General features: G+C 55.1%; 1 protein-coding gene across 2 annotated transcripts; it reads right to left on the bottom strand.

The window, feature by feature from the left end:
• Nucleotides 1-734: 734 nt before the first annotated feature.
• On the bottom strand, nt 735-25,957 carry PCSK9 (proprotein convertase subtilisin/kexin type 9). Of its 2 annotated transcripts, none has more exons than XM_033225025.1 (12): nt 25,299-25,957; nt 21,006-21,197; nt 18,428-18,551; nt 12,269-12,402; nt 11,889-12,030; nt 8,500-8,696; nt 7,191-7,374; nt 6,491-6,664; nt 5,746-5,894; nt 4,769-4,946; nt 2,889-3,070; nt 735-1,058 (listed from the first exon to the last, which is right to left on the bottom strand). In XM_033225025.1, exons 1-12 carry the CDS (start codon nt 25,860-25,862, stop codon nt 843-845), a joined length of 2,436 nt encoding a protein of 811 aa, XP_033080916.1. In that variant the 5' UTR covers nt 25,863-25,957; the 3' UTR covers nt 735-842. The 2 variants fall into 2 exon arrangements, with proteins under 2 accessions (XP_033080916.1, XP_033080917.1); XM_033225026.1 differs by having other exon boundaries at nt 12,269-12,399.
• Nucleotides 25,958-27,734: the final 1,777 nt, after the last annotated feature.

Here is a 27,734-nt window from a genome sequence, read left to right as displayed (position 1 = left end):
ACTGCACACTGCAGAGTCAGTCCTAGGTGACGGCTCCCTCAGGCCACCCTTGGGTGTTGTTAGCACAGCCTGGCATAGAGCAGAGTAAAGGTCGCTCAAGAAACCAAGGCACAGCCCATGACCACCAGGGACGCGTTGATCTCCAGCCTCTGGCTAGATGCCATCCAGAAAGCTGAGCCTCCACTAATCAAGGGAGCCCCAAGGGGCTTCCCCCCAGTGAGCTGGAGATGAGGGCCATCAGCATCTTTCACACTCGCCCCCTGACAATGCTTGTCCCTGCCGCCCCTACCACCTCCTCCCCTACCCATGGGAAGAATCCTGCCTCCTTGGTGGAGACGTGAGGACTGAATGCCTGGTACAGAACAAGAGCTCAACAAAAGCCATTCTGCCCACAGATGTCGGCATGTTGGGAGCAGCTGGCAGCACCAAGCACAGCTCAACCTGTTTCAATGGTGAAATGCCCCACAGTGAGGGAGGAAGCTTCCTGGCACCTCCACCAGGGGAGGGGGCATCCAGAGCGAGTGAGTTCCGGGCAAGGAGCCTGCCCCACTCAAGGGCCAGGCCAGCAGCTCCAGGAAGGTGGAAGCATCTCCATTCCCTCGGGCTAGGCCATGGAGGGCTGAGGGAGGGACAAGTTGGAACCATTTTTTTTTTTTTTTTTTTTTGAGACTGAGTCTCGCTCTGTCGCCCAGGCTGGAGTGCAGTGGCGCGATCTTGGCTCACTGCAAGCTCCGCCTCCCAGGTTCACGCCATTCTCCTGCCTCAGCCTCCTGAGTTGGAACCATTGTAAAGCTCAGCCCCAGCCCCTGACCCTCCCCAGGCACCATCCTGGGATGGGGCTGTCACTGGAGCTCCTGGGAGGCCTGCACCAGGTGCCGGCACCGGCAGCAGATGGCAACGGCTGCCACGGCTTCTTGGCTGGTGCTGCCTGTGGTGCTGACGTCCCGGCTCCTGACCACACACGTGTTGTCTACAGCGTAGGCCCCCAGGACGTGGGAGGTCCCAGGGAGGGCATTGCAGCCGGTCAGGGTCCAGCCGTCCTCACAGGCCACGATCACCTGCCAGGGCCGAGGAGAAGAAAGCACATGTCCAGCGTGGCCCGGGACCCCCGCCTACACTTCATTTCTCCCTCCAACATCCCGCTGTGAGGCCAAAGAGCCCTCCCTGGCTCAGGGCCCATTTGAGACACAAACACGCATCTCCCGCCCCGGCGGTTCTGCACCATCGCTGACCAAACACGTGAGCTCCTGCTTCATGCCTGGTTTGAGGGGCGTGGGGACAGACAGATGCCTACCATGCCAATGCCAAACTCATCTTCCTTCTGAAACTGACAGCCCCACAGCCTGCCCCATTCCACTTAATGGCAACTCCATCTGTCCAGGGGCCCAAGCCTTGGTGCCGTCCTCCCCTTCTGCCACCCATGTCCACCCACCAGGCCTGCAGCTCCCTTCAGACTCCAGCCTGAGCCCCGCCCCAATGCCTGGACCCTCCACCGCCTCCCTCCAGTCTCCCTGGTTCTGCCCAAGGCCCTTGTCATCTCTTCTCAGCTCAGCAGCTAGGCCACAGTGAGAGGTTCAGATCCAGGCCAGATCACACTCCCCCTAGGCTGGACCCCTGTGTGGCCCCAGCTGACTCCTGACTGTGGCCCTCGGGTCTCACCTGACTTGGCCCTGTCCCCTCTGAGGCATCCCCCACCTCATAACTACCCCCACCTCTCTGGTTTCCTGGTACTCCCGGGCGCATCCCCACCCCGGGGCCTCTGCTCTGCCTGGAACACATTCCCTGCCTGATGGCCCATTTCCTCCACCTTCTCAGCGAGACCTCTCCTGACTTCTCCCCCACCCCATTCCCTTCCTTGCTATAGTTTTCTCCATCGCATCTTTTCAGTCCTCTGTAATTTACTGGTTTGTTTTCTGTCCTCCCCCACTAAAATAGATGCTCCAGGAGGGAAAACAACATGTCTGTCGGGCCTGTATCCCTCCCCAGTGCCAGGAAGAGCACCTGAAACCTCGCAGCCCTCAGTGCACCCAGGGAAAGTGGATCCAAGAACAACACTGTCTTTTGCTATCAAGGAATGCACCATCCAGACCAGAATCAACACAGACTCGCATTTTAAAACCGAGTCTGAGTTCATTTAAGAGTGGACTCCTTAGGCTGCCTTTTAAGAAGCTCCCACTGGCTTTTAAAAAGGAGAGTTCCAGAGCAACTGTTGGTCATGTCCACACCCAGGTTTCTAGAAGGCCTGGCTCTCACATTCCAGGGCTTGGCACGTGCCTCGCTCATCTCAGCAGGGCCTTTTCTTGCCTTGCTGGTCATGCTAACAACCTTCAGCATGCAGCTCAGGCACCCCCTCTGGGTCATGGCTGAGTGAGCTCTGTGTCCTCACAGCCCAGTGCTGCTCCTGACCCTGAGAACCTCACAGCAGGTTTGTTAAATAGATCAGAGAGGCCAGGTGCAGTGGCTCATGCCTGTAATCCCAACATTTGGGGAGGCTGAGGCCAGAGGATCGCTTGAGCCCAGGAATTTGAGACCAGCCTGAGCAACATAGCAAGACCCCATCTCAGAAAAAAAATAGATCAATCAATAAATGCAAGCATATTGTATTTCTTTATGCCAAATTTATGCACATTCTACACCAAGTAGAGTGGGGTACTCAGGCAACAAACCTTACTGATCTGGACAAAAGCAAAAACAGACCCAGCCACACACAGATACGTACACACGCTGTCCACACAATGGCGGAAGCTGCCCACAGCATCTACCCGGCAAACCGCCACCCTGATGCATGGCGGTATGGTGGTGGCACAAACTGACACAGAAAAGCTGCACAGGAGAGACCCACGCCACCCCATGGCACCCCACCCACCCGTCCTCACAGGCCTCCTCACCTGCTCCTGAGGGGCCGGGATTCCATGCTCCTTGACTTTGCATTCCAGACCTGGGGCATGGCAGCAGGAAGCATGGATGCTGGCCTCCCTGTGGCCCACACACTGGTTGGGCTGACCTCGTGGCCTCAGCACAGGCGGCTTGTGGGTGCCAAGGTCCTCCACCTCCCAGTGGGAGCTGCAGCCTGGGTCAGAGGAAGGCTAGCTCAGATAGTGAAATGCTGGAATGCTCCGTCTCCAGTGCCCATCCCCATCAGACCTTCTCTCTTTAAGGTGTGAGGCAAGAGCTAGAAAACCCAGAAACAACTCAAAGAAGATAAGAGATGCTGGCCTGAGCATCAGGACTCCTGTGTTCTCAACTCCGCTCCTGTCCAGCTGTGTGACCATGGGAGAGCCATTCAACCTGAGCCTTAGTTTCTCAGGGAAAACATCATCTCTCCACCCAGAGATGGAGACAGTGAGGCAGGGGCTCTATGGTCTGAGATGCTCAAACTCCCCCCAGCCCCTCCCCATGCAGCCAGCAGGCAGAAGTTCAAGGGTAAGCTGGGGTCTGTCTGGACCACCTGGGGATGCCCTCCATGGGCTTAGGAGTCAGACACACCCATTGGCTAAGAAACCGAAAACAGTGGTTACTCAGCTACACTGAGGCTCTGTATACTCATTTGTAAGATGGAAAGAGAAACCGCACCTACTCACAGGGACACTGTGAAGATGACACATGTGAAGCCTCAGCATGGAGCCTGGCATGTGCTCTGAACATGGTAGGGTCGTGGTTACTAACATTCTTTATGTCCTAGATGTAAGGGCTCAGGGCAGTCACTCAGCATGTCCAGCCTGCAGTTCCCTTAGCTGCAGTTCCCTTAGGGGCTCTTTGAGGTGTGCCTCATAGAGTCAGATTCCATGACTTCCAACTGACATGTGCCTGTGAGTTCATCGGCTGAGCACTTCCAAAGGGGAGTGTGATTAGAGCATGGCGGACTTCTCTCTAAGCCAGGATCCCTGGACCGGATGGAGCCTCTCCCCTGGACAAGGGCACCAGCCACCTGACTACACTCATCTTTCCTGAACATCCATCCTACATGCCAGCCTGCTGTGCCCAGAGTTAGGTCTCACCCTCACCCTCCTGTTCCCAAACCCTCAGTGACTCCCCTGGACATGTTCAGACGAGAATCAACTCTGAGCCTCTTATTCCAGGCTGGAGCTCCACTGTCTTCCCAGACCTCTCACACTCCACCCAACCAGAACAGCTCAGCCTCGGGGCGCCAGCCCTTGATGCCCCAAGAGTCCCCATCTCTGACTTCCTGCTACCTGCCTGGACATGTTTTCAACACAGGGTAGCCTATCAATAGTTGCCTATACCAGAGACTGGATTTTAAAGCAACGGGTGATGACAATAATAGCAACGATAGCTAGAATCTATATTGTCCCAGCATTAAGCTAAGTGCTTAGCACCCATCATTTCCTCGTACAGAGACGTTAAGTAACTTGCCCAGGGTCACAGAGCTATCGAGTGGCAGAGTGAAATTCAAACCGAGGTCTGCTCTCCTTTCAGCCCCAGCCGGGGGCCTCTCTCTGGAGCTGCCTCTCCTGAACTGCACCACCTTAGGCAAAGCACCTGCCATGCTCCAGGCCAGTGCCCTATCTCCTCGCAACACAATGAGGCAGGTAATACCTTTTTCCCTCTTATGGAGGAGGAAGCTGAGATGAGAAGTAAGGTCACCTGCCCAGGGTCAAAGGGCATGGAAGTGGCAGAACCAGAGTATGGAATGGAAAGTCAGGTTCGAGTCTCATGGATCACACTCATGAGGACCAAGCCTCGTGGGCAGTGGGTGCATAAGGAGAAAGGGAACTCTCCTCACCCCAGGGCAGGCCCAGCCTCCTACCTGTGAGGACGTGGCCCTGCTGATGGCAGTGGACACGGGTCCCCATGCTGGCCCCAGCTGGTGGAGCTGTGTGGACGCTGCAGTTGACCTGGGGTAGCAGGCAGCACCTGGCAATGGCGTAGACACCCTCACCCCCAAAAGCGTTGTGGGCCCGGCAGACCCGCTTGCCCCCTTGGGCCTGAGAGTCAAAGACAGAAATGGGAATCTGCTTTAGAATGGGCTTTGAAAACAGAGAAAGGGAATAGACAGGCTCAACTCAAGCACCCTCATCAGTGTCCCTACCAGGGGCCAGTCAGACCCTGCTCCTAGCCTTTTGGGGACAAGGAGCTCACTCCTGCCCAAAGTAGACTGTTCTGCCAATGGGCAGCTCTGAATACTCAAAAGTTCTTCCAAACACAGAGTGGTTTCAAAATGGAGATACAGGGAAATCCAAGAGGCCAAAGCAAGGACCCAGCTGGCTCCACCCCACCCACTCTGCCTCCCACACAAGCATTAAGACACCATCTCCCAGGCCAGAAATGCCTGCCCCTCCTCACTCTCCTGGCTGGGCACTGCCCTTCCACCAAAATGCTGCGATCAGATGGCATCTGTGCACTATCCTGTAGCATCAACATCAATTCCCCTTTTTTGCTGGTTTGAGCTTTCTCAGCTCCCAGAACCATGGAGCACCTGAGTGAGAAGGGCCTAGAGATGGCTGAGTCCAGAGTAGCAGATCCCTGACCCTCACGCTGACACCCAGATGGGCATTGAAAATCCATCCAGCACTGTCCTGCAGCCTCTAGGAAACCCTTCTCACTGTGGCTCTCTCCAGCGGCCCCCAGCCGCGTGAGACGAGGAGTGCCCCACTCCTGCTCTGGCCAGTCCTGTAAGCTTACAGAAGAGTTGGAGTGTCGAGGATGGAGGGGCTTGCTGCAGGTCCCTGAGAGCCCAGCACTGACACACACACACACACACACATACAAAGGAGAGGTAGCCACCTCGATGCGCTCGCCCCGCCGCTTCCCACTCCTGGAGAAACTGGAGCAGCTCAGCAGCTCCTCATCCGGGGCACAGTGGACTACGGCTGTGGCCATCCGTGTAGGCCCCGAGTGTGCTGACCACACAGTCCTGCAAAACAGCTGCCAACCTGCAAAAAGCACCTGGGATGAGGAGGGGGTGCTGGGAGTGAGGGGACCTCCACAAAAATCTTTAGTTCATGGTAGGAGAGAGGAGGGCTTAAAGAACATACTCGGCCGGGTGCGGTGGCTCAAGCCTGTAATCCCAGCACTTTGGGAGGCCGAGACGGGTGGATCACGAGGTCAGGAGATCGAGACCATCCTGGCTAACATGGTAAAACCCCGTCTCTACTAAAAAATACAAAAAAACTAGCCGGGCGAGGTGGCGGGCGCCTGTGGTCCCAGCTACTCAGGAGGCTGAGGCAGGAGAATGAATGGCGTGAACCCGGGAGACGGAGCTTGCAGTGCGCTGAGATCCGGCCACTGCACTGCAGCCTGGGCGACAGAGCAAGACTCCGTCTCAAAAAAAAAAGAACATACTCAACTGTCTCTATAAAAACATGTTATGGAAATATTGCAAAGCCCTTTCAGAGCCCCCTTCTCATTTAATCCTATTTAAGGTGATGTCATCCTCCTTACACAGACAAGGGAGAGGGGAGAGACTGTCAAGGTCACACAGCCCTCCCAAGCCCCAGCCTGGCCTTGCCCACCCTGCCATCCTGCTTACCTGCCCTGTGGGTGCTGGGGGGCAGGGTGGCCACCAGGTTGGGGGTCAGAACCCGCTGGTCCTCAGGGAACCAGGCCTCATTGATGACATCTTTGGCAGAGAAGTGGATCAGTCTCTGCCTCAACTCGGCCAGAGTGAGCTCCGGCTCGGCAGACAGCATCACGGCTGCAATGCCTGGTACAGGGGTGAATGGTGAAAGATGGTGATGGCCTGACCCTCCTGCCCCAGCAGGGGACTCCTCCTAGTGCACACAGGCACACACATACACACAAAAACACGTGCACACACAGAGACACCAAGCTCTCTTCTCAAAGGTAAGCCGCCTGCAGTCCCTCACACAGTGAGGTAAGACAGCCTTCCGTCACATCTCTAAGCCTTGGTAGTTGCTGTCTTATCGGCCAGGTGGACTCCTATTCATCCATCAAGCTCCAGATCAAATGTCCCTCATCCAAGAAGCCTTCTCTGACCCTTGGGCTGGGCAGGTGCCTCCTCTGGGTTCCCTCTAATACAGCCCTGACCTCGTGTTCCCACTGTGCACTTGCCTCCCTCATCAGACTGAGTGTCCATGAAGGCACCATCAGGCCTGTCTCATCTCTGGTCCCCCTGCACAGAGCCTGGCACTGGAGGTCCCGGCACAGACCCTGACTGCCAAAGGGGCTGTTAGCATCACCGTAGCCAAGGCAGTGGGGTGGTGACTTACCAGCCACGTGGGCAGCAGCCTGCGATGTCCCACTCCGTGACACAAAGCAGGTGCTGCAGTCGCTGGAGGCACCAATGATGTCCTCCCCTGGGGCAAAGAGGTCCACACAGCGGCCAAAGTTTGTCCCCAAAGTCCCCAGGGTCACCGGCTGGTCCTGGGCATTGGTGGCCCCAACTGTGATGACCTGGAAAGGTGAGGAGGTAGGTGGCAGAGAAAGGAGCCCAAGAGAGGGGTTGCAGAAGCAAACTGAGGCCTTGCCAGCTGGGCTGAACAACTGCTATACACCTGTTTGGGTCCCATTCAAATGTCCCCTCCTAAGGAAAATCTGACTCCCCAGGCAGAATTCTGGCAGCCCTGCCCCGCCCTGGTGTTCCCCTCTGTCCCTACCATAGCCAGGCAGCATTCCCAATGCCCCTGTGGAGTTTACATTCTAGTGAGGGAGACAGGAAACTACTCGGTGTATCAGGTGGCTCTAAGTGCCACGGGGGGAAACTGAGAGGGCAAGGCAGAGATGTGTTGGGCTTTGTTTGCTTGATGCCTTTAAATTCGGCTGCTAGGGAAGCCTCAGAGGCCAGGGAGGATCCAGGTTACCGTGGTCAGGTACGCATCTGCTCCGCAATCCCCACCCACAACGCGCGCGCGCACACACATGAGCGCGCGCACACACAAAGACTTGAAGTTCCAGACTTGAAGTGGAACAAGATTCTCTCCCCTAGATACGCGCAGTGTCCTGACACTGGAGGAGTGGTGCTCAGAGGAGGGACGGTCACTGCCCCCCAGCTCCTCAGGGCGGAGGCTCCGTGTCTGTGTCCCCGCAGCCACACTGCGCGGCCCTGCGGCACACTCTGGATGTCCCTTGGGTGAGGTCTGAGCCCTCAACTGCTCCCATTCACATTAGCCTTGCTCAAGTGGTCAGTCATGCAGCCGCGGAGGTATCTGGATAGTGGGGAGGCCCTAAGAATACTGGGCGGGCCCTAAGAATATTGGGCAGAGGACGCAGGGCCTGGGGATGGAGATGCGGAGGGGGCGGCTACCAGGCGACCTTCAGGAGGAAGAGTGGCCAGGACGGGGTGTGGGGGCGTGGCTACGTGGGCGCCGCTACGTGGGGGCGTGGCGGGGTCACTGCTGTTCAGACTCTGCGATGATGGAGGCTCGAGCCCCTTCCTCCCCAGCCTCCCGGTCTCTGACGACTCCTTCCAAAGCCAGAAGGGTTCAGCCTCCAGGAACGTGCTGCAAGAAGGGCACGGGGCCAGCCTGCCCTTCGCCGCCCCCCCCGCCCCCGTCTTGGGGCAGCAGCCTCAGCACCTACCTCGGGAGCCGAGGCTGGGGAGTAGAGGCAGGCATCGTCCCGGAAGTTGCCGGCAGCGGTGACCAGCACGACCCCAGCCCTCGCCAGGTGCTGGCAGGCGGCGTTGAAGACCCGGCTGTACCCACCCGCCAGGGGCAGCAGCACAACCAGTGGCCCCACGGGCTGGACCAGCTGGCTTTTCCGAATAAACTCCAGGCCTGGAAGGAACAAACCTAGGTCACCCCCTGGGGAGGACTGTTCCCCTTTCCCAGCCCCTCCCTTACAGGCACAGAGTAATGGTTAATTTTGGGGATCAACTTGGTGACCTGATGTTTGGTCAAAAGCCAGTGGAAATGCTGCTGCGAAAATATTTTTTAGATGTGACTAACATTTAAATCAGGAGACTGAGTAAGGCAGGTTACTCTCCATAACGTGGGTGGGCCTCGTCTAATCAGTTGAAGGCCTGCAGAGAACAGACTGAGGCCTACCAGGGAAGAAGGAATTCTACTCCAGGCCTGCCTTAGGACTTAATACTGCAACATCAAATTCTGCAGGAATTGCCTGGCCTGCCCTGTGGATTTCAGACTTGCCAGCCCCCACGGTCACATGAGCCAATTCCTTGAAACTCTTAATATATACATCCTACTGGTTCTGCTTCTCTGCAGAACCTTGACCAATAGAAACTGGAAGATATTAGCAATCAAACCTCAGCAATCAAACTAGCCAACCCTGGCCCTTCTGTGTGCCTGGCTCTAAGAGTCTGAATATATGAACTCAGGGGATCCTCACAATAACCTTATTATCCCTTTCCAGGAAACAGAGGCACTGAGAGGATGAGCCTCAGAGGAATGAGAAGGGTGCCCTGCCCCACCCAACTTCCCCCTGCCACTCTCTGAGGCCTGCTCAGATGCCCCCCCACCATGGCCATAAGTGTTGAACCCACACAAACTTGAACAGAGTCTTGGCTGCCCACTCACCAGCTGTGTGACCCCACTCTCTATGAAACAGGGACAGCTGCTCCCAGGATTGTCTGAAGAATTAAAAGACTCCACACCCAGGACCCCTCATACCATAACTCCCCACCCTTGAGGGTGTGGTTCCCTCTGGCCTCAGTGGCACTACATCCCCCATTTTGGTGTAGACCATGATCTACCTCATGCTACTGTCACCAGTGACAGCTTTTTTTTTTTTTTTTTTTTTTTTGAGACGGAGTCTCGCTCTGTTGCCCAGGCTGGAGTGCAGTGGCGAGTGGAGTGCAGAGACTCACTGCAAGCTCCGCCTCCCGGGTTCACGCCATTCTCCTGCCTCAGCCTCCTGAGTAGTTGAAACTACCGGCCCCCGCCACCACACCCGGCTAATTTTTTGTAGTTTTAGTAGAGACGGGGTTTCACCAGGATGGTCTCGATCTCCTGACCTCGTGATCCGCCAGCCTCAGCCTCCCAAAGTGCTAAGACTACACGTGTGAGCCACCGCACCCAGCCACCAGTAACAGTTCTAACCCTTTGCCAGCCTGTGAGCTCTGGTCCAGTGGCCTGGAGACTGGGAGCCTAACAGCTCTGGCCCTGATGTGCAAGGGGACCTGGAGCTGACAGTTTCTCCCCTGTCAAATGGGGTGTGGGAGCCTTCCAGATCCTGGTCTCTGAGATGTCTCCAGGAGCTGTGGCCAAGGATGGAGCTGGAATCTCACAGCCATGCTCCTCCTAGAAGACAGTTAGTGAGGCCCCTCACACCACGGAGGAAGGGAGCAGAGGGGCACTGAAGTGGATGTGAAGAACAACAGCCACATTTACAGCTGCTGGTTATGTATTTATTTATTTGTTTTTGAGATGGAGTCTCGCTGTGTCACCCAGGTTGGAGTGCAGTGGCACAATCTCGGCTCATTGCAACCTCCACCTCCTGGGTTCAAGTGATTCTCCTACCTCAGCCTCCCAAGTAGCTGGGATTACAGGCACCCACCACCACGCCTCGCTAATTTTTGTATTTTTAGTAGAGATGGGGTTTCACCATGTTGGCCAGGCTGGTCTCGAACTCCTGACCTCAGGTGATCCACCCACCTCGGCCTCCCAAAGTGCTGGGATTACAGGCATGAGCCACCACGCCCAGCCTGCAGCTGCTAGTTATTAAGCACCTGCTGTGTGCTTATCTCTGTGCTCAGACTCGACACACAACCACCTGCTTACAGAGGAGGAAATGGCAGCGGCAAGGAAGGCAAGAGTGACTGTTGAGCCCCTGCCCCGTGCCAGGTCATGCAGCAAGGGCTTCCCATAGACTGACTGGGATGCCAAAGAAGGGATTTCTCCAGGAGGTCCTCCAGACGCCAGAGCACCAGGCCTGGGGAAGGCCTTTCTGGGAAAGAACAGCCTCCTCTCCACACACTGACCTTCAGGAACTGGCCTGACTGAGCCGAGGTCAGTCAATAAAGGGGTGGGACAGGCACAAGGGGTCACCTGATGGGGCCGAAGGTTATTGATTCTTGCCTTTAAAAGTGAACATCAAAACCTGTACTCTGTAGGAAAGTCTCAGGGCAGAACTGGTGGAACACAGGGAAGACTCCTGGCCTCCTCAGCCTTTCAGACTCATGGGCTACTTCCGCTAGCTCCAGAGCCAGTGTTTGACCCTGGGGCCTGGGGCCTGGGGTCTGCAGTGGAAGTCAAGCTGCTGCCCAGAGCTGGCACCTTTCCCAGTGAGGTCATCAGCTTGAGCTGTGTGACCCTGGGCAGTCACCTCCCCTCTCTGGACTGGTTTCATCAACTGTTCAGCAGCTATGGCAAGGCCAGCCCCAGGGCATGTTGTACAGAGGCCTTGCTCAATGGCCACAGGAGGAAGTCAGTAAGGGAGAGCACCCTCCCTCTTCTCTGTCCACAGGCCCCTGGAGTCCTAGTTCTCAGCTGGACTTCACAGGGGGGCCGCCAGATGGACTAAATATAGTCATAGTCTAGAAAAAGTCCTCTGCCAGTTCCTCCACCACATCTGCCTGGCCAGTGTGACCTGCAGGGCCCAGTCATGCAAGTAAGTGAGTCCCCTGGTCTCAGGGGTATGCAAGCAGAAAATAGAAGAAGTTTACTTAGATCACCTCCAGTCCCTCCACATTGAAGATAACATCACAAAAGACACAAAGATGTCACCAGATTTGAAAAGGGGAGCAGTGTGGAATTGTGGAAAGGTCACTGACCCAGGGTCCAGTCTGCACTCCTTGGGCTACCTGCGTAACCCTCGCTTGGGTTTCTTCATCTGCACTCGTGGTGACTGGGGACCCTGCCAGCCTTGGCACTCTGGTTCTCTGGCTCTGCGGCAGTGGCTGCCACAGCATTCTTGGTTAGGAGACTAGCTCTTCCTGGGCCCAGCCCAAGCCACTTCCCAGGCCAGGTCCAGATGGAGAGAGACCAACGCTGTCTGGGGCCATCACTCACCTATGAGGGTGCCGCTGACTGTGCCCTTCCCTTGGCAGTTGAGCACGCGCAGGCTACGCAGGCCAGCGCCCTTGGCCACGCCAGCATCCCGGCCGCTGACCACCCCTGCCAGGTGGGTGCCATGGCTGTCACACTTGCTGGCCTGCTCAGCCAACACAAGGACCACGTAAGAAAGACCCCCCCCCCCCACCCCATAACAAATCAGCAGGTGGCTGGATGGATGAACACCCTTCCCACAACTGATGACAGGGAGGGGACAGTGACAGCTGGGGGCTGTGGCCCAGCAGTACAGCTGCAACACTCTTGGACGGGAGTCCCCACCCACCTCCAGGATGGGGATATGGGCAGAGACAGCCCTCCTACCAGAGGGCCGTGCTTACCTGCCTGTGGAAGCGGGTCCCGTCCTCCTCGGGCACACTCTCGAAGTCGGTGACCATGACCCTGCCCTCGATTTCCCGGTGGTCACTCTGTATGCTGGTGTCTAGGAGATACACCTCCACCAGGCTGCCTCCTTCTTTCCAAAGTGACATTTGTGGGAGAGGAGGGAATGAGCATGAAGTCAACCTTATAGTTAACACACAGAAACTGTGGAGGAAATCCCAGGCACTAGTGAAAGTACCTTAAATATATGCACTCGGCCGGGTGCGGTGGCTCAAGCCTGTAATCCCAGCACTTTGGGAGGCCGAGACGGGCGGATCACGAGGTCAGGAGATCGAGACCATCCTGGCTAACACGGTGAAACCCCGTCTCTACTAAAAAATACAAAAAACTAGCCGGGCGAAGTGGTGGGCGCTGTAGTCCCAGCTACTCGGGAGGCTGAGGCAGGAGAATGGCGTAAACCCATGAGGCGGAGCTTGCAGTGAGCTGAGATCCGGCCACTGTACTCCAGCCTGGGCAACAGAGCGAGACTCCGTCTCAAAAAAAAAATATATATATATATATGCACTCATTGAACCTCCAAAAAAGTCCTCACATGCTACATCCTATTCTATATTTCATAGACAAGGAAAGGGAGGCCTAGAGGGGGCAGATAACTGTCCAAGGCCATCAGCTGGCAATGCTACTGCCAGGAAGGACCCAAGTCATCCTGCTCCTTCATATTAATATCAATATCCAACAATAATATGAATGTTCAAGAAATAATATCATAGTGTAAAATAAAGCCCCTATTATAGCTTTTCACAGCTCACCAAGTCTGCCAGAAAGACAACATGATTTAAAGACTCAAAGAATAACAGTGATGTCTGGCCACCTGCGCTGGTCGGCTCATTTTAGAGACAGGAAGCTGCAGCTCGGATAGGATGTGTGTCTGCGCCTCCTGACTCCGGGTCCAAGCATTCTGCACTCCACAACGTACCAGAAGGGCTCATAGGGGCTGCTTCCACCTCACACGAGTCACAGCCTCAGAGAAAACAGTCACCGAGAGCCTACCCTACACTTATCATCCCTAATTGGATCAGTTTGGATTCTCCAAGAAGCAGGTACTGGAGTAAAAGCTGCAAGAGACTCACTGGGGGAGTCGCCTGTGCAGGACAAAGATCGGGGTGTAGGAGAAAGTAGGGAGAGCTCACAGATGCAAGGCAGGTCCAGCCCACTGGACAGAGAGGAGAGGGAGAAAGAAGGGAAGCAAGGAAGGAAGCACCTCCGCTCCAGCGCGGGTCTCAGAAACTCTCAGCCAGGCCAAAAGAAGACTTCAGGCAGATTGCTGCTAGAAGAGTCCTGCGCCAGCGGAAATGGCCTGGCCCTGGAACCCCTGCAGCCAGGAGAAGCAGGGCCTCAGGTAGAACCAGATGGTAGCCCTCTGGGCTGTCAATCAACCTGCTCCTGCCCCAGGGTCTCCTGAGTCTTCTGAAGTGCCATCTGAATAGCACCTCTGTGTCCCCCGCAGTGATCCTCCAAATATGCTGCAGAGTAGAGATTCTCATCTCAGGACAGGTAAGCAAGTACAGGAGGCTCAGGGAGTGTCGTCGCTTCTTATGGCTTCAGTAACAAATTCCCAGACTCAGCAACGAAGGCTCCAGGGAGAACCCTGCCTCACGTCTTCCGGCTTCTGGTAGCTGCTGATGCTCCCTGGCTTGTGGTCACATTTCTCCAATCTCCGCCTCTGTCTCCAAATGGCCCCTCCTGTGTGTCTCTAAAGACACATCATGGGACTTACAGCCCACTGCATAATCCAGATGATGCCATCTTGAGATGCTTAATTACATCTACAAGGACCTTTTCTCCAAATAAGGTCAGGCTCACAGGCTCTGTCTGGGTGTGTATATCTGTGGGGGCCACTATTTAGCCCACTACATAGCAATTCAGTGGCTACTCTGAGATCCCACACTAATTTCAGGCAAGGTCAGCTCCCAGTCCTACATCCTCCCACCCACTATGGCAGTAGGGTTGGGCACAGTCCGAACTGTGAGTCCCCAGCCTGCACAGACACTATTCACCCTGCCTTATGGCCTCCAGTCTCAGCAGGAAGCTCCATTGATCAGTGCCCATGGGCACTTTGGTTACTTCTGTAGCATGCTGGGCAGGTCCTCGGCAGGCTGCCTGTCCTCCCAGGCTGCGGGATGAGGCAGAGTCCTTGCTCTCTGAGTGTGTTAGGAGCTTTCACTCATCACGTGCCCGGTGCTACACTGGGAAGGGGTGGTTGAGAGCGCTGTGAGCTCCGACCTGAAGACATCTGGAGACCAAAGGGTGCTGGTCACCCTAGAGGAACCACTAGATATTGAACTGGGCTATGGAATGTCGGAGGGGCAGACACATGACAGGGCCAGCAAGGTGGGCAGAGGCCAGATGGTGCCAGGCCCATAAGCCATGCTCAGTCTGCCCCTAGCAGATGCCCCGAGCTGGCCACAGGGGATACAGGTGCTTAGGAAGCAGCCCAAGGTTCTCCCTCAGAGCTTCCAGGCTGACGGGATGACTGGATGATACATTGGCAGACAGCCCAGGGGATACAGCCTCATCTAGAAGACAGCACAGAAGCTGCTTCCCTACCTGGACATAAGCCACATAACGCATATCAAGCAGAAGGCCTGCTGGGCAGGATTCCAGTCCATGCTCCTCGTCGTGTGTGAGGAGGGAACTGAGGCTGCAGCTGAGTTAGCCCAGGTGACAATCCTTTCTGGTCCCACCTGTGCTTGGGACCACCATCTGTTCCAGGAGCTGTATTTGGGGTCCGCTGCAAGATGATGTGACCACTGTGAGGTCACATCCCTGGGCCTGGGGTGTGGCCCCAGCGCAGCCCCACACCTTCTAAATACAGGCAGTTCCTGCCCGCTGACACCAGCGCACTCTCCTGCTGGGACAGGGTCAGGAGGCTGCAAGCATGGCCAGCAGAGGGCAGGTGGGCCTGGCGAAGGGGCAGCTCTTGGTAAGACACTGCCAGGAGAGAGGCTGTAAGCCTGGAACGCCCACCCAGGGCCCACAGCCCTACCACGACCTCCACAGCTGGAGGGAAAGCACAAGCCAAAGCCCCCACAGGAACATCCTTGGGCTTCCTTCCAGTGAGAGGCTGGAAAAGGGCTCAGCTCGGACAGGACACAGGGCCTCTGGGGCCCTTCCTAGGCCTCCCTCTATCCTCCAAACCCCAGGGTGAGGCAGAGGCTGCTAGTTCCCTGTGACAGCGTGGCAAGATGGCCTCAAGAAAAGCCACCACTCTCAGGGGCAAAGAGGCCTTGGAGTGGCCTCTTCCAGCCTCTGGGTTGGTACAGAAAGCTCTGTGGCCTCTGGCAGGTGGGAGCCCAGTCCTGCTTGCATACCTCCAGAGCAGGGAGCTCATTAGCTCTCACCAGGCAGCCCTGCCATGCGCCTGTAAAGCTCAGACTGTGGCCGAGTTCTTCCTTTCACGTCTGCCCTGGAGGTCACCCAGGCCCTGCTGGTCTCACCAGCCTCAGTCCCTTCTGCACAGGCTACACTCCCTCCTGCCTCACAGCTTCAGTCCATGTTCATTCCTCTGCTTGGACACTGTCCCCTTTGCCTGGTTAATAATGCCCCCGCGGGTCTTGGCTGGAACAGCGCTTCCTCCAGGAAGCCTTTCCTGATCCTTCTGCCGGATACACAGGCTCGCAGTTGCCTGCACTCCTTCAGAGCTCTCAGCCTATCCAGAACTAATTTGTGTCGAGTAGCATTTGTTTAAGGAATGGATTAATCTTCTGGATACACTGTTGGGGAAAGAGACCACGTCCATTTCATTCACCTTTGTATCCCCAGCACCTAATATGGTGCCTGGCACACAGTGGGTGCTCAAGACGTCATTGTTGAATGGTAAGAAAAGAAAAATGCAGGGCTAAAATCATAGCACCTCACTCAATACCTGAAAGAGAAATGCATGCTACAGCAATAACTCATTTAACCCTCCAAACAGCCCTGCAGAGTGAGAGTTACTATTCCCTCGCTTTTGCAGAGGAACCTGAGGATCAGAGAGGGTGAGTGACGTGTGCAGGGTCACACAGTTAAGAGTGCAGAGTCTGGGTTTGAGGGCGGCAGCCAGCTCCAGGGCCCATGCTTGTGGCCTCCCCATGAATGAAGAGGCTGCTGCTGGGCCCAGCCAGCCTGCCCCATGCCAGCCCAACAGCTCCAGTAGGACGTCCTCCAGCCAAGCCCTTGATGTGACTCCAGAAGGGGTTCCACACCCCTGCCTGCCATTCCTGCCACTTCCCACAGACACTCGGGGGAAGTGGGGAGGGGGACAATCCATGGGCATCCTATGGGGAGGAAAGGGCCCCACAGCTGCTTCTGGTCCAAGGGAGAGGAGGGAATGGTGGCTGCCAAAGGGTACACTCACATCTTAACCCGCACCACCTGTGGCTGTGACCTTATTTGGAAAAAGGGTCCTTGCAGACGTGGTTAAGGTTCTCCACATGAGATCATCCTGGATGATCCAGTTGGCCCTAAATCCAACAACAAGTGTCCTTAGGAGACAATGAAGAGGAGAGAGACACAGAGAAGGCTGTGTGAAGACAGAGGCTGGGATGGGTGTGCCGCCGCTGTTGGGACACAGAAGAGACAAGAGAAGCTTTTCCCTGGAGCTCCCAGGGAGAACACGGTCCTGCCAACACGGATTCAGGCTTCTGGCCTCCAGTACTGCAGAGAATCAACTTGTTCCAACAAGGGGGTGGTATTTTGTCACAGCAGTGCTAGGAAACTAACCTAGGGGGCAAGATCTTCTCGGTCTTCTGCCTGGACTGGGGCCTCTGTGACCCTCTGCCAGTGTCCCTCTCAGTCTCTGATATTAACTTGCTCTGGGAGGTCCTTGAGGCACCGATGTAGAGTGCAGGGGGCTCCAGGGATCCACAGAAGAGGTCCCGCCTGGTTGGAAAGGAACAGGCTCCTCCTACAGAGGAGCTGCCCTCTCCCTGGTCACAGGCTGCCCAGGCCAGGTCAGCACACATGACCGACCAGGTCCCTCGCTTCTGCTGCTGCCACCCTTGCCAGAGGATGTCCCCCACACAAACCCTAACTCCACCCCCTGCCCACCAGCTCTGATCTGTTGCAATGGCAGCAACTCAGACATAGGCAAGGTCACACAATCCGGGCATATGCAAAGTCACACAGAAGCCCCCAACCTTTCACTTCCAAAAGCATCTGCACATCCTTCAACTCACTGGAGTCTCACATCAACCTGTGAGAAGGACAGGGACAGGGTTGTGTGCCCATTTTACAGACAAGAAAGACAAGGCTAATAGAACGAAGTGGCTTCCCAAGGCCCCACGAGAACCGGTAAGGGGTGGAAGCCGAGTTCACCCCAAGCTCTGCGTCCTGGCACCATGTTGCACGGACCCACCACATTGCATCGTCTCTGCACTGAGCTGCAGACCTCACACCATGGGCACCTCAAACTTAACACAGTCCAACTAGAACCCTTCATCCTCTCCTCAGGCCAGGTGCATCTAGAGTCTTCCCCAACTGAACTGCCACCTGCAAGGAATTGCCACCTGCAAGGCCCTGCTAGAATGCAGACTGTTTTCCATGGCTGCTCCTCCTCCCTCCCTCCCATAGTCAGGCCACACCAGGCAGAGGGAGCAGTGGAAGGAAAGGCCTAGAGGGAAGACACAAAGTGGGCCATGCAGGGAGAGCCAGAAAGCCAAACAGAGCTGGAGGCAGGTGGAGCAGCAAAAAAGGAAGCTAGGCAGGGGCATCCGAGTCCAGGTTGTGTCTGTCCCATTAAGGGGTCTAGTCCAGTCTGCAGGGCACTGGGAGTTATAGAGGCCTGGGGGGGCCCTAGGTAGAGTCACCATCAGATGAACCCTCCTTCCAAGGTAAGTGCAGCCTGCTGGGCCATTCCAAATGGAGAGAAGAGGAAAACAAGAGACAAGGAGGAAAAGAGGATCATTTAAGGCAAGACTTTTGCATTTGTGGAGCAACAGGAAGGCAGGCAGTGGGGGCTGCAGGGGCTGGGGATGGGACAGAAAAAAAGGGGTCAGTGGAGGTGCTGAGTCCCAAAGCCCTCGGAGAAGTGGAAACCACTGGCAGGGAGGCAAGGCCGGGGCAGAGCAAATGGATTCAGCTCAGATGTGGAGGGGCAGCGCACAGATGGGGGGTCTTACTGGGGGGTTGGTATTCATCCGCCCGGTACCGTGCAGGAGTAATTCGCTCCAGGTTCCATGGGATGCTCTGGGCAAAGACAGAGGAGTCCTCCTCGATGTAGTCGACATGGGGCAACTTCAGGGCCTGCAGAAGCCAGAAAGGTCGGGGAACTCTGCTTAAGCCATCTGGACAGCAGCAAACACAGCCACAGCCTGGCCTCACCTGATCACACCTATCCCCACACCCCAGCCCAGCAGCCTCCCACCTTGTCCCGGCAGACTCCCTCCTGGTGCCCCGGAGGACAGACTAGGAGCCTGAGTTTTCTCACTCATTGATCAAGCTGGGAGCCCAGCACTCCCATATCCCTGCAACAAGGCCTGGCACAAAGGACTCCATCTGGGAAGGATTCTGAACTTGACATCTTGTCTGGGAGCCAGGCTGTGCCAAGGCTCTGGGCAGGATGGACACGGAGTGAAGCTCAGGCCCTGGACACCATGCCTAAATCATGACATAACAGCACTGGCAATTCGGTTTGTCCCCCAGTCTATTCCCCAGCCTTCTCCAGCCTGCTCACTGCAAACTGCAGCACCAGCTCCCTTGCAAAGCCTCCAGTTAGGCTCAGCCAATGGGAGGCACCAGCAGGAGTTAGAGGGACAAGAGTGCATCTGCAGCTGGGCGCGGTGGCTCACGCCTGTAATCCCAGCACTTTGGGAGGCTGAGGTGGGGGATCACCTGAGGTCGAGAGTTCCAGACCAGCCTGGCCAACATGGTGAAACTCCATCTCTATTAAAAATACAAAAATTAGTTAGGCATGGTGGCACACACCTGTAGTCCCAGCTACTCAGGAGGCTGAGGCAGGAGAATTGCTTGAACCCGGGAGGCAGAGGTTGCAGTGAGCTGACATGGCGCCACTGCACTCCAGCCTGGGCAACAGAATCTCAAAAACAAAAACAAAAAACTGTGCATCTGCCCCACTCCCTCCCTACCTCCTGACTCCCTGTGCATGGCAGCGGTGAACCCTCAGGTGACTCCCCACAGGCAGCCTCTCCTCCATGCCACCAGCTCCAGTTGGGCAGAGGGAAAACTATTCCCTCTCCTTACCCTTCAGACCTAAGTGGTAACAGCTTCCTGCCACAACTAGTCCCTGGATGCCTTGGTATCCCCAGAGGTTTCTTAACCTGCCCCCACTTTGGCGAGTTTCCATACCTAGCATCTGCTGAATGCTTCACAACCTCATTTAGTCCTTAAATGAATGTTCCCATTATTATAACTGGTTTACAGATAGGGGAATGAGGCTCAGAGAGGTGAAGGCATTTGCCCAGGGTTAGACAACTAATAAGGGGCTGGGTGGGACTCAAACCCAGGCTGGTATGATGCCCAGTTTGAAGCCCAGGTCTCGATGGCAAATGCCTGCAGCTTTCTGCTTGGCTTCTGCTTGTCCTACTCTCCTCTGAGCAGCTGCCCTGGCCTGTGGGGCTTGTGCCTGTCATCTGGTGCCACACGGGTACCTTCTTCGTCTTTCCCCAATGCTGAGCACATTGTCCCAGAGTCAACTGTACTGGCGGTCACTGATCAGTCTCTCCTTCTGAACTGTAAGCTCGAGGGAAAGGCCTGGGCTGTGTCATCTTCGCCTCTGCAGCACACAGTAGGCGCTTGGTAAACGTGTGCTGAGCAGACTGATGGAAGGCATTGACTTGTCAGTCTCCTCTACTTAGACTACGGGTTCCTAAGGCAGGGACCCTGTCAATCCCTGTCATGGTCCCACAGGCCTTGGTATGAGGTAGCTGTTCAGCCACGGGATGCTGAGCTGATTAACCCGTGGAGCAGCAGTACAGTGCAGCTAGGAGACCCAGGTCCAGACTCTGACCCTGCCTATTACATGCTGTGTGACCTTGGGCAAGACCCTGGGCCTCACTGTCTGCAGGAGGCTGAGAAGCACCCCTTGCCATGTGGAGAATCAGTGTGAAAATGACACACGCTCTCATCAAGTGAGAGGCCAGGAAAAGAGGTGGGCTAGAAGGTGGGGCAGAAGCAAAAACAAGAAAGTTTTTTTTAAGATTTGAAGCATTAGGGCCAGGGTGAGGAGAATACCCAGTCCCCTTTCTGCCCCTCCACCAAAGATGTGACATCTAGGAGGGAGGAGGGCCACCCTGTCCTAAAGTAGGGACTTTACTCTGATAGCAGCAGCCTCAAAGAAATTGCGCACCCTTGAGTCATGCTTTTTTATAAAATGACTCAGGCTCCATTGAACATCCCAGGGCCTTGTCCCTAAAGGTTTCCATAGGCAGCAGATGCATTGGCACAAGAATGGCTGGCAGGCAGACCACTGGGTTTGATCCAGGTTCTACCCCTAGCTGTCTATGTGGTCCCCTCTGAACTTTCAAATGGAGATGGACATACCACTGGGGCATGGCCAGGCTTAAAGGGAATTCCATACAGAAAGCCAGTGGTTACTGTGCTTGGTACCTAATAAGTGCTCAATACATACTTGCTGTCCCCTTCTGATTTTCAGCAGTAGGCCTACTAAGCACAGTCCCCAGTGTGTATGCAGTGGCCCAGCCCTATCAGGAAGTGCCATTCCCAAAAAGGGTGGCTCACCAGCTCCAGCAGGTCGCCACTCATCTTCACCAGGAAGCCAGGAAGAAGGTGATGGAAGACATGCAGGATCTTGGTGAGGTATCCCCGGCGGGCAGCTTGGGCCTGCAGGCGGCGGGCAGTGCGCTCTGACTGCGAGCGGTGGGTCTCCTCCTTCAGCACCACCACATAGGTGCCGGGCAGCCTCCATGGATCCTGGCCCCGTGCACGGAGGAACATGATGACATGGAAGAAACCCAGCAAACCCTATGTGTACTTTATCTCACCCCTACTTACATATTAGAATTACAGCAAAAGAGACACCACAGAGTGTAGTAAATGATAAAGAAGTTACCAAATGCGGACCCAAAAGCAAATTAAAAAACTCATATAGGCCAACTATTATTATTCACATAGTTATATAACACTTTCAAATGTGCCAGTCAGGCAAAAATGGGAACCATGGGCCGCACTCGACAACAGGTTTTCCTCTGTACCTGCACCCAGCTCTCTATGGGCCTGGTTACCTGTAGCGGGCCTGCCCAAAGGCCACCTCCTCCCCCATGCCCCAATCAGAATAAACTGAGGGAAAAACTCATGGGCTCTGGAGCCAGGAAACCGTGGACCTGAATTCCAGCTCTAATATTTACTGGTTGTGTGGCCATGAGCAAGTCAGTCAACCTCTCTTGGCCTCAGATATCTCCGCTGTATTGTGGAGATCGTAGTACCTATGACATAGGCCTGCTGGGAAGGTCAAGAGGGACGGCTGTATAAATCTCCCATCCAGATGCTCTACAAACGCAGGCAGAAGGGATGACTAAGTGAGCAAAGGCAACACTTCTTAAAGAGAGAGAAGAATCAAGGCCACTGTCTTAGTCCTTTTGTGTTGCTATATAAAGGAATACCTGAAGGTGGGTAATTTATAAGGAAAAGGGATTTATTCAGCTCATGGCTCTGCAAGCTCTCCAAGAAGCATGGCACCAGCATCTGCTTCTGGTGAGGGCCTTAGGCTGCTTTCCCTGATGGCAGAAGGTGAAGGGGAGCCTACATTTGCAGAGATCTATCACATGGCAAGAGAAGAAGCAAGAGAGAAGAGAGGGTGGTACCAAGCTCTTTTTAATAATCAGCCTTCAAGGGAAATCATAGAGGGAGAACCTACTCATTATCACAAGGATGGCACCAAGCCTTTCATGGAGGTTCCTCCCCCATGACCCAAACACCTCCCATTAGGTCCCACTTCCAACACCGGTGACCACATTTCCACATGAGATTTGGAGGGGACAAACTATAGCAGCCATGATCTGCAGGTGATTTGTTTGGTTTTAGCTCTCGTCTGCTCCAGCTGCTCTCAGGCAGACATACCTGCCCAAGAACCTTCACTGGCTCCCCACAGCCTCACGGATCAAGTCTAAACTCCATGCTCCTCCTTGGCCCCTACCTCAACCTACCTTTGCAGCCTCACCACCCACATCTCTGTATATACGCATCTTGGACTCCAGTCAGAGTAGAACAGAGTTCACCCCCTTTACCCAAAGCCTTAGGGCCAAATCAGTTTTGAACCTTAGAACTTGTTTGGATTTTAGAAAGACAGTAGTGGGCAATTAGAGAGTCTGCTTGGAGGAATCTGGAGCTGCATATGTAATCTATGCAGCAAAATACATGAATACACATATTCACACAACTAGATTAAAAATAGGGCCGGGCGCGGTGGCTCAAGCCTGTAATCCCAGCACTTTGGGAGGCTGAGACGGGTGGATCACGAGGTCAGGAGATCGAGACCATCCTGGCGAACACCGTGAAACCCCGTCTCTACTAAAAAATACAAAAAACTAGCCGGGCGAGGTGGCGGGTGCCTGTAGTCCCAGCTACTTGGGAGGCTGAGGCAGGAGAATGGCGTAAACCCGGGAGGCGGAGCTTGCAGTGAGCTGAGATCCGGCCACTGCACTCCAGCCTGGGTGATAAAGCGAGACTCTGTCTCAAAAAAAAAAAAAATAATAATAATAATAATAATAATAATAATAATCTCATGTCAGTTCACGTCAGATGCTACCATCAAATAAATCACAAAAAAACCTTTTGGTTTTCAGAACATTTTACATTTCAGAAGGTGGATAAAGAACTGTGGAGGCTGGGCGCAGTGGCTCACAACTGTAATTCCAGCACTTTGGGAGGCCAAGGCGGGCGAATCACCTCCTCAGATCCACTGAGGAGGTCAGGAGTTCAAGACCAACCTGGCCAACATGGTGAAACCCCGTCTCTACTAAAAATACAAAAATTAGCTGGGTGTGGTGGCGGGTGCCTGTAATCCCAGCTTCTTGGCAGGCTGAGGCAGGAGAATCACTTGAACCTGGGAGGGGGAGTTTGCAGTGACTGCACCATTGCACCCCAGCCTGGGCAACAAGAGCAAAACTCCATCTCAAAAAAAGAAAAAGAACTGTGGACACGTGCTCCTTATCCTCCACCTCTTGTTTTCCCAGCTCTGTACCTTTGTTCATGGTACCTCCTAATCCTAGAATAAAGTTCTCCTGACATCGTCATCGCTGTACTCCTACTAATGCTTCAAAGATTCATCTAAAAATGCCTTCTGCTAAATAAAAATCGAATGAATTGGGAGAGAACTCTGTGCAGTGGAATGTGAGTTCTAGAAACCCAGTTCTAATGCACCTGGGGTGACCTCCTCTCTCTGAGCCTCAGTTTATCATGACTAAAACAAAAGGATTGGTCTAAAAATCCTTTTCTGCTTGCCAAAAAAGTTTTCATTCTAAATTCGATTCCCACAAAATATCCATTGAATGAATGAATAAATGAATTTGAGGAGGCTCCTGTTCCAAACTTCCACCAGAGAAGAAACATCCTCAAGGGCTTGGTTCAGGTGGTCATACAGCCTCTGCTTACTCACCTCTCAGGATGGGGTACTCACTATTTCCAGAACAGTTGTTTTGGAGCAGTGGTAACTTGAAATGCCCTTTCTTATCCTGGCCACAACCCCACAACATCCTTCTAGAAAGTCAAAGGTTCAGGGAACAAGGAAGAGGGCTATACTGAGCTGAGTAAGGACCTGCCATCCTGCCACCCAGAACACTCAGACGGGGCAGGCAGCTGTGAGTGGCAGAATTTTCCCCTCTGCCCCGGGAGCTGTGGTTTGGAGCAAAGACAATGTCACCAACAGGTCACCCTGCAGACGGGCAAAACTGCAAGTGATCCCTCCCTGGGCTTGCATGAGTGAGGTCACTCATGGTCAACAGAACTTTCCCTTCATCTCCCCATCTGCTGCCACTGAGCCCTTAGGGAGGATTGTCACTTCCTGTTTAAAGACTAGGCAATGGAGGCTCAAGGATAAGTGGCTTGTCAAGCACCACAGCTAGTGAGGGGAAGCCATCATTCAACCCCAGATCTGACTCCAAGCTGGGGGACACAGAACCTCAGCCAAGTCCTGGGCTGGTAATACTTAGAAAAAAACTAGTGATCCGGCCCCGGGAAGAAGCTTCCCAGAGCCTGAGGGCCAGATGCTGGCAGAGTCGTTGAGCAAACTCGTCTCACAGGTGGGCTGCGGCGCCGGGCTCAGCTGCGGGGTCCCAGTACCAGGCGCGCCACCTCCGGCTCCAGAGCACCAAGGGCCCTTCCCTGCCTGAGTCCTAAAGGACACCAATGGGCCTCGAGAATAACTCCGCCCCTTCTCCCCTGCCCCTTCAGCTGGTTCTTTTCTTCAGTTGAAACAGATGGAATACTACAGCATGAGTTCTGTGTCGTAAAGAAATTGCCTCGCGCTCCCAGCATCTGCCGTCCTTCCCACCCCGCTCCTGTCTCGGGTAGGGCCTTCTCTCCAGGCCCTCCATCCTCCGCTGCCCATATTTCCCAAACCAAATCGGAACCCACTATAAGGGCAAGCCCGCTTCCTCTGTGTCTGGTGCGTTCCCAGTGCGTTCCAGGCATTCACTTCTTCACCCACCTGTGCCGCGGCGAGGCGGAAAGTCTGAAATCTGGGCAGGAGACCCTGGCGGTGCTCTGCCCGCCCTCCCTCAGCCTCCCAGTCTCCCAGTCTCCCAACCCCGTGAGCCTTCCCGCTGAATAGCGCAGCCGCACGCCCCTGCAAGTCCCCGAAAGGCCGGCCGTCTCCGCTCTCCACCGCGCTCCCCACGACCCGTCCTCCCACGCCGCCTTGCCTGCAGTCCCCAAGACCGTGCCAAGCGAAGAGCCCTCGGAGACCTGCACCCCACTTCCTCTCTTAAATGGGGGGAAAATTGAGGCCCGAGAGGAAACAGCACCGCACCGTCCCGGCTGCGGGTTCCCCCAGGCCTGCCACCCCTACGCCCGCACCTTGGCGCAGCGGTGGAAGGTGGCTGTGGCTCCGTGCTCGGGTGCGTCGGCCAGGCCGTCCTCCTCGGAACGCAAGGCTAGCACCAGCTCCTCGTAGTCGCCGTCCTCGTCCTCCTGCGCACGGGCGCCCGCGAGACCCAGAAGCAGGAGCAGCAGCAGTGGCAGCGGCAGAGGCCACCAGGACCGCCTGGAGCTGACGGTATCCATCAGGGCCAGGGGAGAGGTTGCCGTCCTGGTGAGAAGACCTAGAGGCCGCGCACGGTCCACGAGGGCGGCGCCTTGAGCCTTGCGGTGGGGAGGACTGTCCAGGAGCTGGAGTTCAGGCTCAGGGCGCGCGAAGAGGCGCGCGGAATCCTGGCTGGGAGCTGGGAGCCGCCGCTGCAACTGCACGTTCCAGCCCGCCTGAGACAGTCTCACTGCCTGGCTCACTCCTCCAGGCTCGGACCCTGAACTGAGCGGCGGCGCCCTCCTGCAACCATGAGCGCCTCGACGCCGCTGCGGAAACCTTCTAGGGTGTGGGTGCTTGACGCCTGGGGCCCGCAGATCACGCCACCAGAGCCCCATCGGACGATCCTATCTGATTAAACATTAACGGAACCCCCGGACTGGAGGATCAGGTTTCGGCCTCGCCCTCCCCAAACAGCGTCAGATTACGCGCAGAGGGAAGAAAAAACTCCCAAATTCTAACTGGTCTGGAAGGTGGGTCGGCGCTCTAGAGGCACCTCCTCTCCCGCCTCTCACCCTGCGTGGGATGCCAGACTCCGAGTTCTGCCAGGCCCACCTTTTCAGTGTTTCCTGGGTCCACCTTGTCACCTACTGACCAGTGAGACTTCTGAATCAATCCTACTATGGACTCCTCCCTGCCCACCGAATTCTTTCCACCGGCCTTAACCTGGCAACCTTCTAAACTTAGCTTGGACCCCCTCCGGCCTCTGCTCTTTATGCACCCTGCACAATGACCTTACCTACTAGCTGTTCCTTGAAGATACTGCTTGCTTTTGATGTCCAGCCTACATGCATTTCAAGGGATTTATACTGCAAAGATTCAGGTTTTAAGTTTGCAAAGATGTCATATAGGTACATTCAGAATTCTATGGTAGGCACAAGCTCAGCGTTCCAGAAGATTCAATTTGCAAAGATTCCTTTTACACAGCATGTTCAAGAACTCAACTGGACAAGCATCCAGTAAACACCTATTGTGTGCTAGGCAGGAGGATGAAAAGGGGAAAGAGAGCTCCTGGCCTCAGATTGTACATGGGGCATGCCATGAGGCTTGCTCTTTCTGGAAGGGCTGTCAATACTGGGAAGAAACAAAGGCGGCTTTATGATCCTTCATTGCAGATGCACAGCATATTCTGAGTGAAATGACCTGTTCGGAATCTAGGTGCTGGAGTCCAAAGTTGCTGCACTTTCCACTTTGTTTGCAAAGACCTCACTCCAGAGAGCCAGTGCACAAAGGCTGTGCAACCAGTGGGTTGACAGTGACTCCATGAGGTAAGGTCAGAGCTATCCCCATTGAGCCACCATCGCAGCACAGAGTAGGAGCTCATTGTTTGCTGACAGAGGTGGCAGAGGTGGTTTTCCTTCCTGTTGCCTGGAGGAATTGTATTTGCAATGTGCTTTTGGCAGCTTCCTCATCAAAGGCCTCTTCCCGGAGAAAGAATGGATGGGAGCTAACTTTCCCTGTTGCTCCTCTTTGGGACCTTGGCCTCTCACCTACCAGGGGTTGTTACCGTGCACCCAGAGGATGATGAAGCCTGTGCACAGAGGGACACGGATGTCCCCAGGCCCAGGAAGGGGGCTGCTGTCCAGCGTGCAGTGGGTGTGTTCTGAGGGGGGTTGGGGAGGAAGGAAGCACCCTGGGCTCTGCAACAGATGGAACCAGAGGGGCAGTCACTTCTCATCCCACATCCTCCACTGCACTCTTTGAGGGGCAAGTCCAGCTGGGCCTCCTGCCACTTGGCAGGGCTTTCATCCCTCACCAATTACCCCTCCCATAAGTTGCCTGAAGGAGTTGTGTCACCTCCTCCCTCTTCTCAAATGGGTCCCTCACACCCTGGCCAGCAAATAACCAGCCGGCTACCCTGAGAGGTACCAGCAATCAGGGTAAGTCAGAAACCTCTTCTGGGGCCTCCCCTCCACTACAAGTGCTTTCTGGGTCAATACCCTTCCTTTTCCTCTCCTGCCTTCCTCCTTCAGGGCAGAGGGGACCATCCTCTTGTACTCAGCTGACACTCCCCTGCCCCAATCTGGCCTCCGCAGGGATCACCTACCTCCACTATCTCCTCTCCTCTTCTTATCCCTAAATCCCTCTTCCTGTGTTATTCTTTCCCTTCACCCCACAAGCATCCTCAAAGGCTTCCCCCTCTAAAAATGCCACTTTTACTCTCCCTCAAAATGCTCTCCCAGTCATTGTCTTCCCCTCAGAGACTGAAT

This window comes from Trachypithecus francoisi, unplaced genomic scaffold (assembly GCF_009764315.1).
Source record: "Trachypithecus francoisi isolate TF-2019V2 unplaced genomic scaffold, Tfra_2.0 Lachesis_group12, whole genome shotgun sequence".
Lineage (NCBI taxonomy): Eukaryota > Metazoa > Chordata > Mammalia > Primates > Cercopithecidae > Trachypithecus > Trachypithecus francoisi.
Note: the sequence above shows the minus strand (reverse complement) of the source record. Positions and strands in the feature narration are given on the sequence as shown.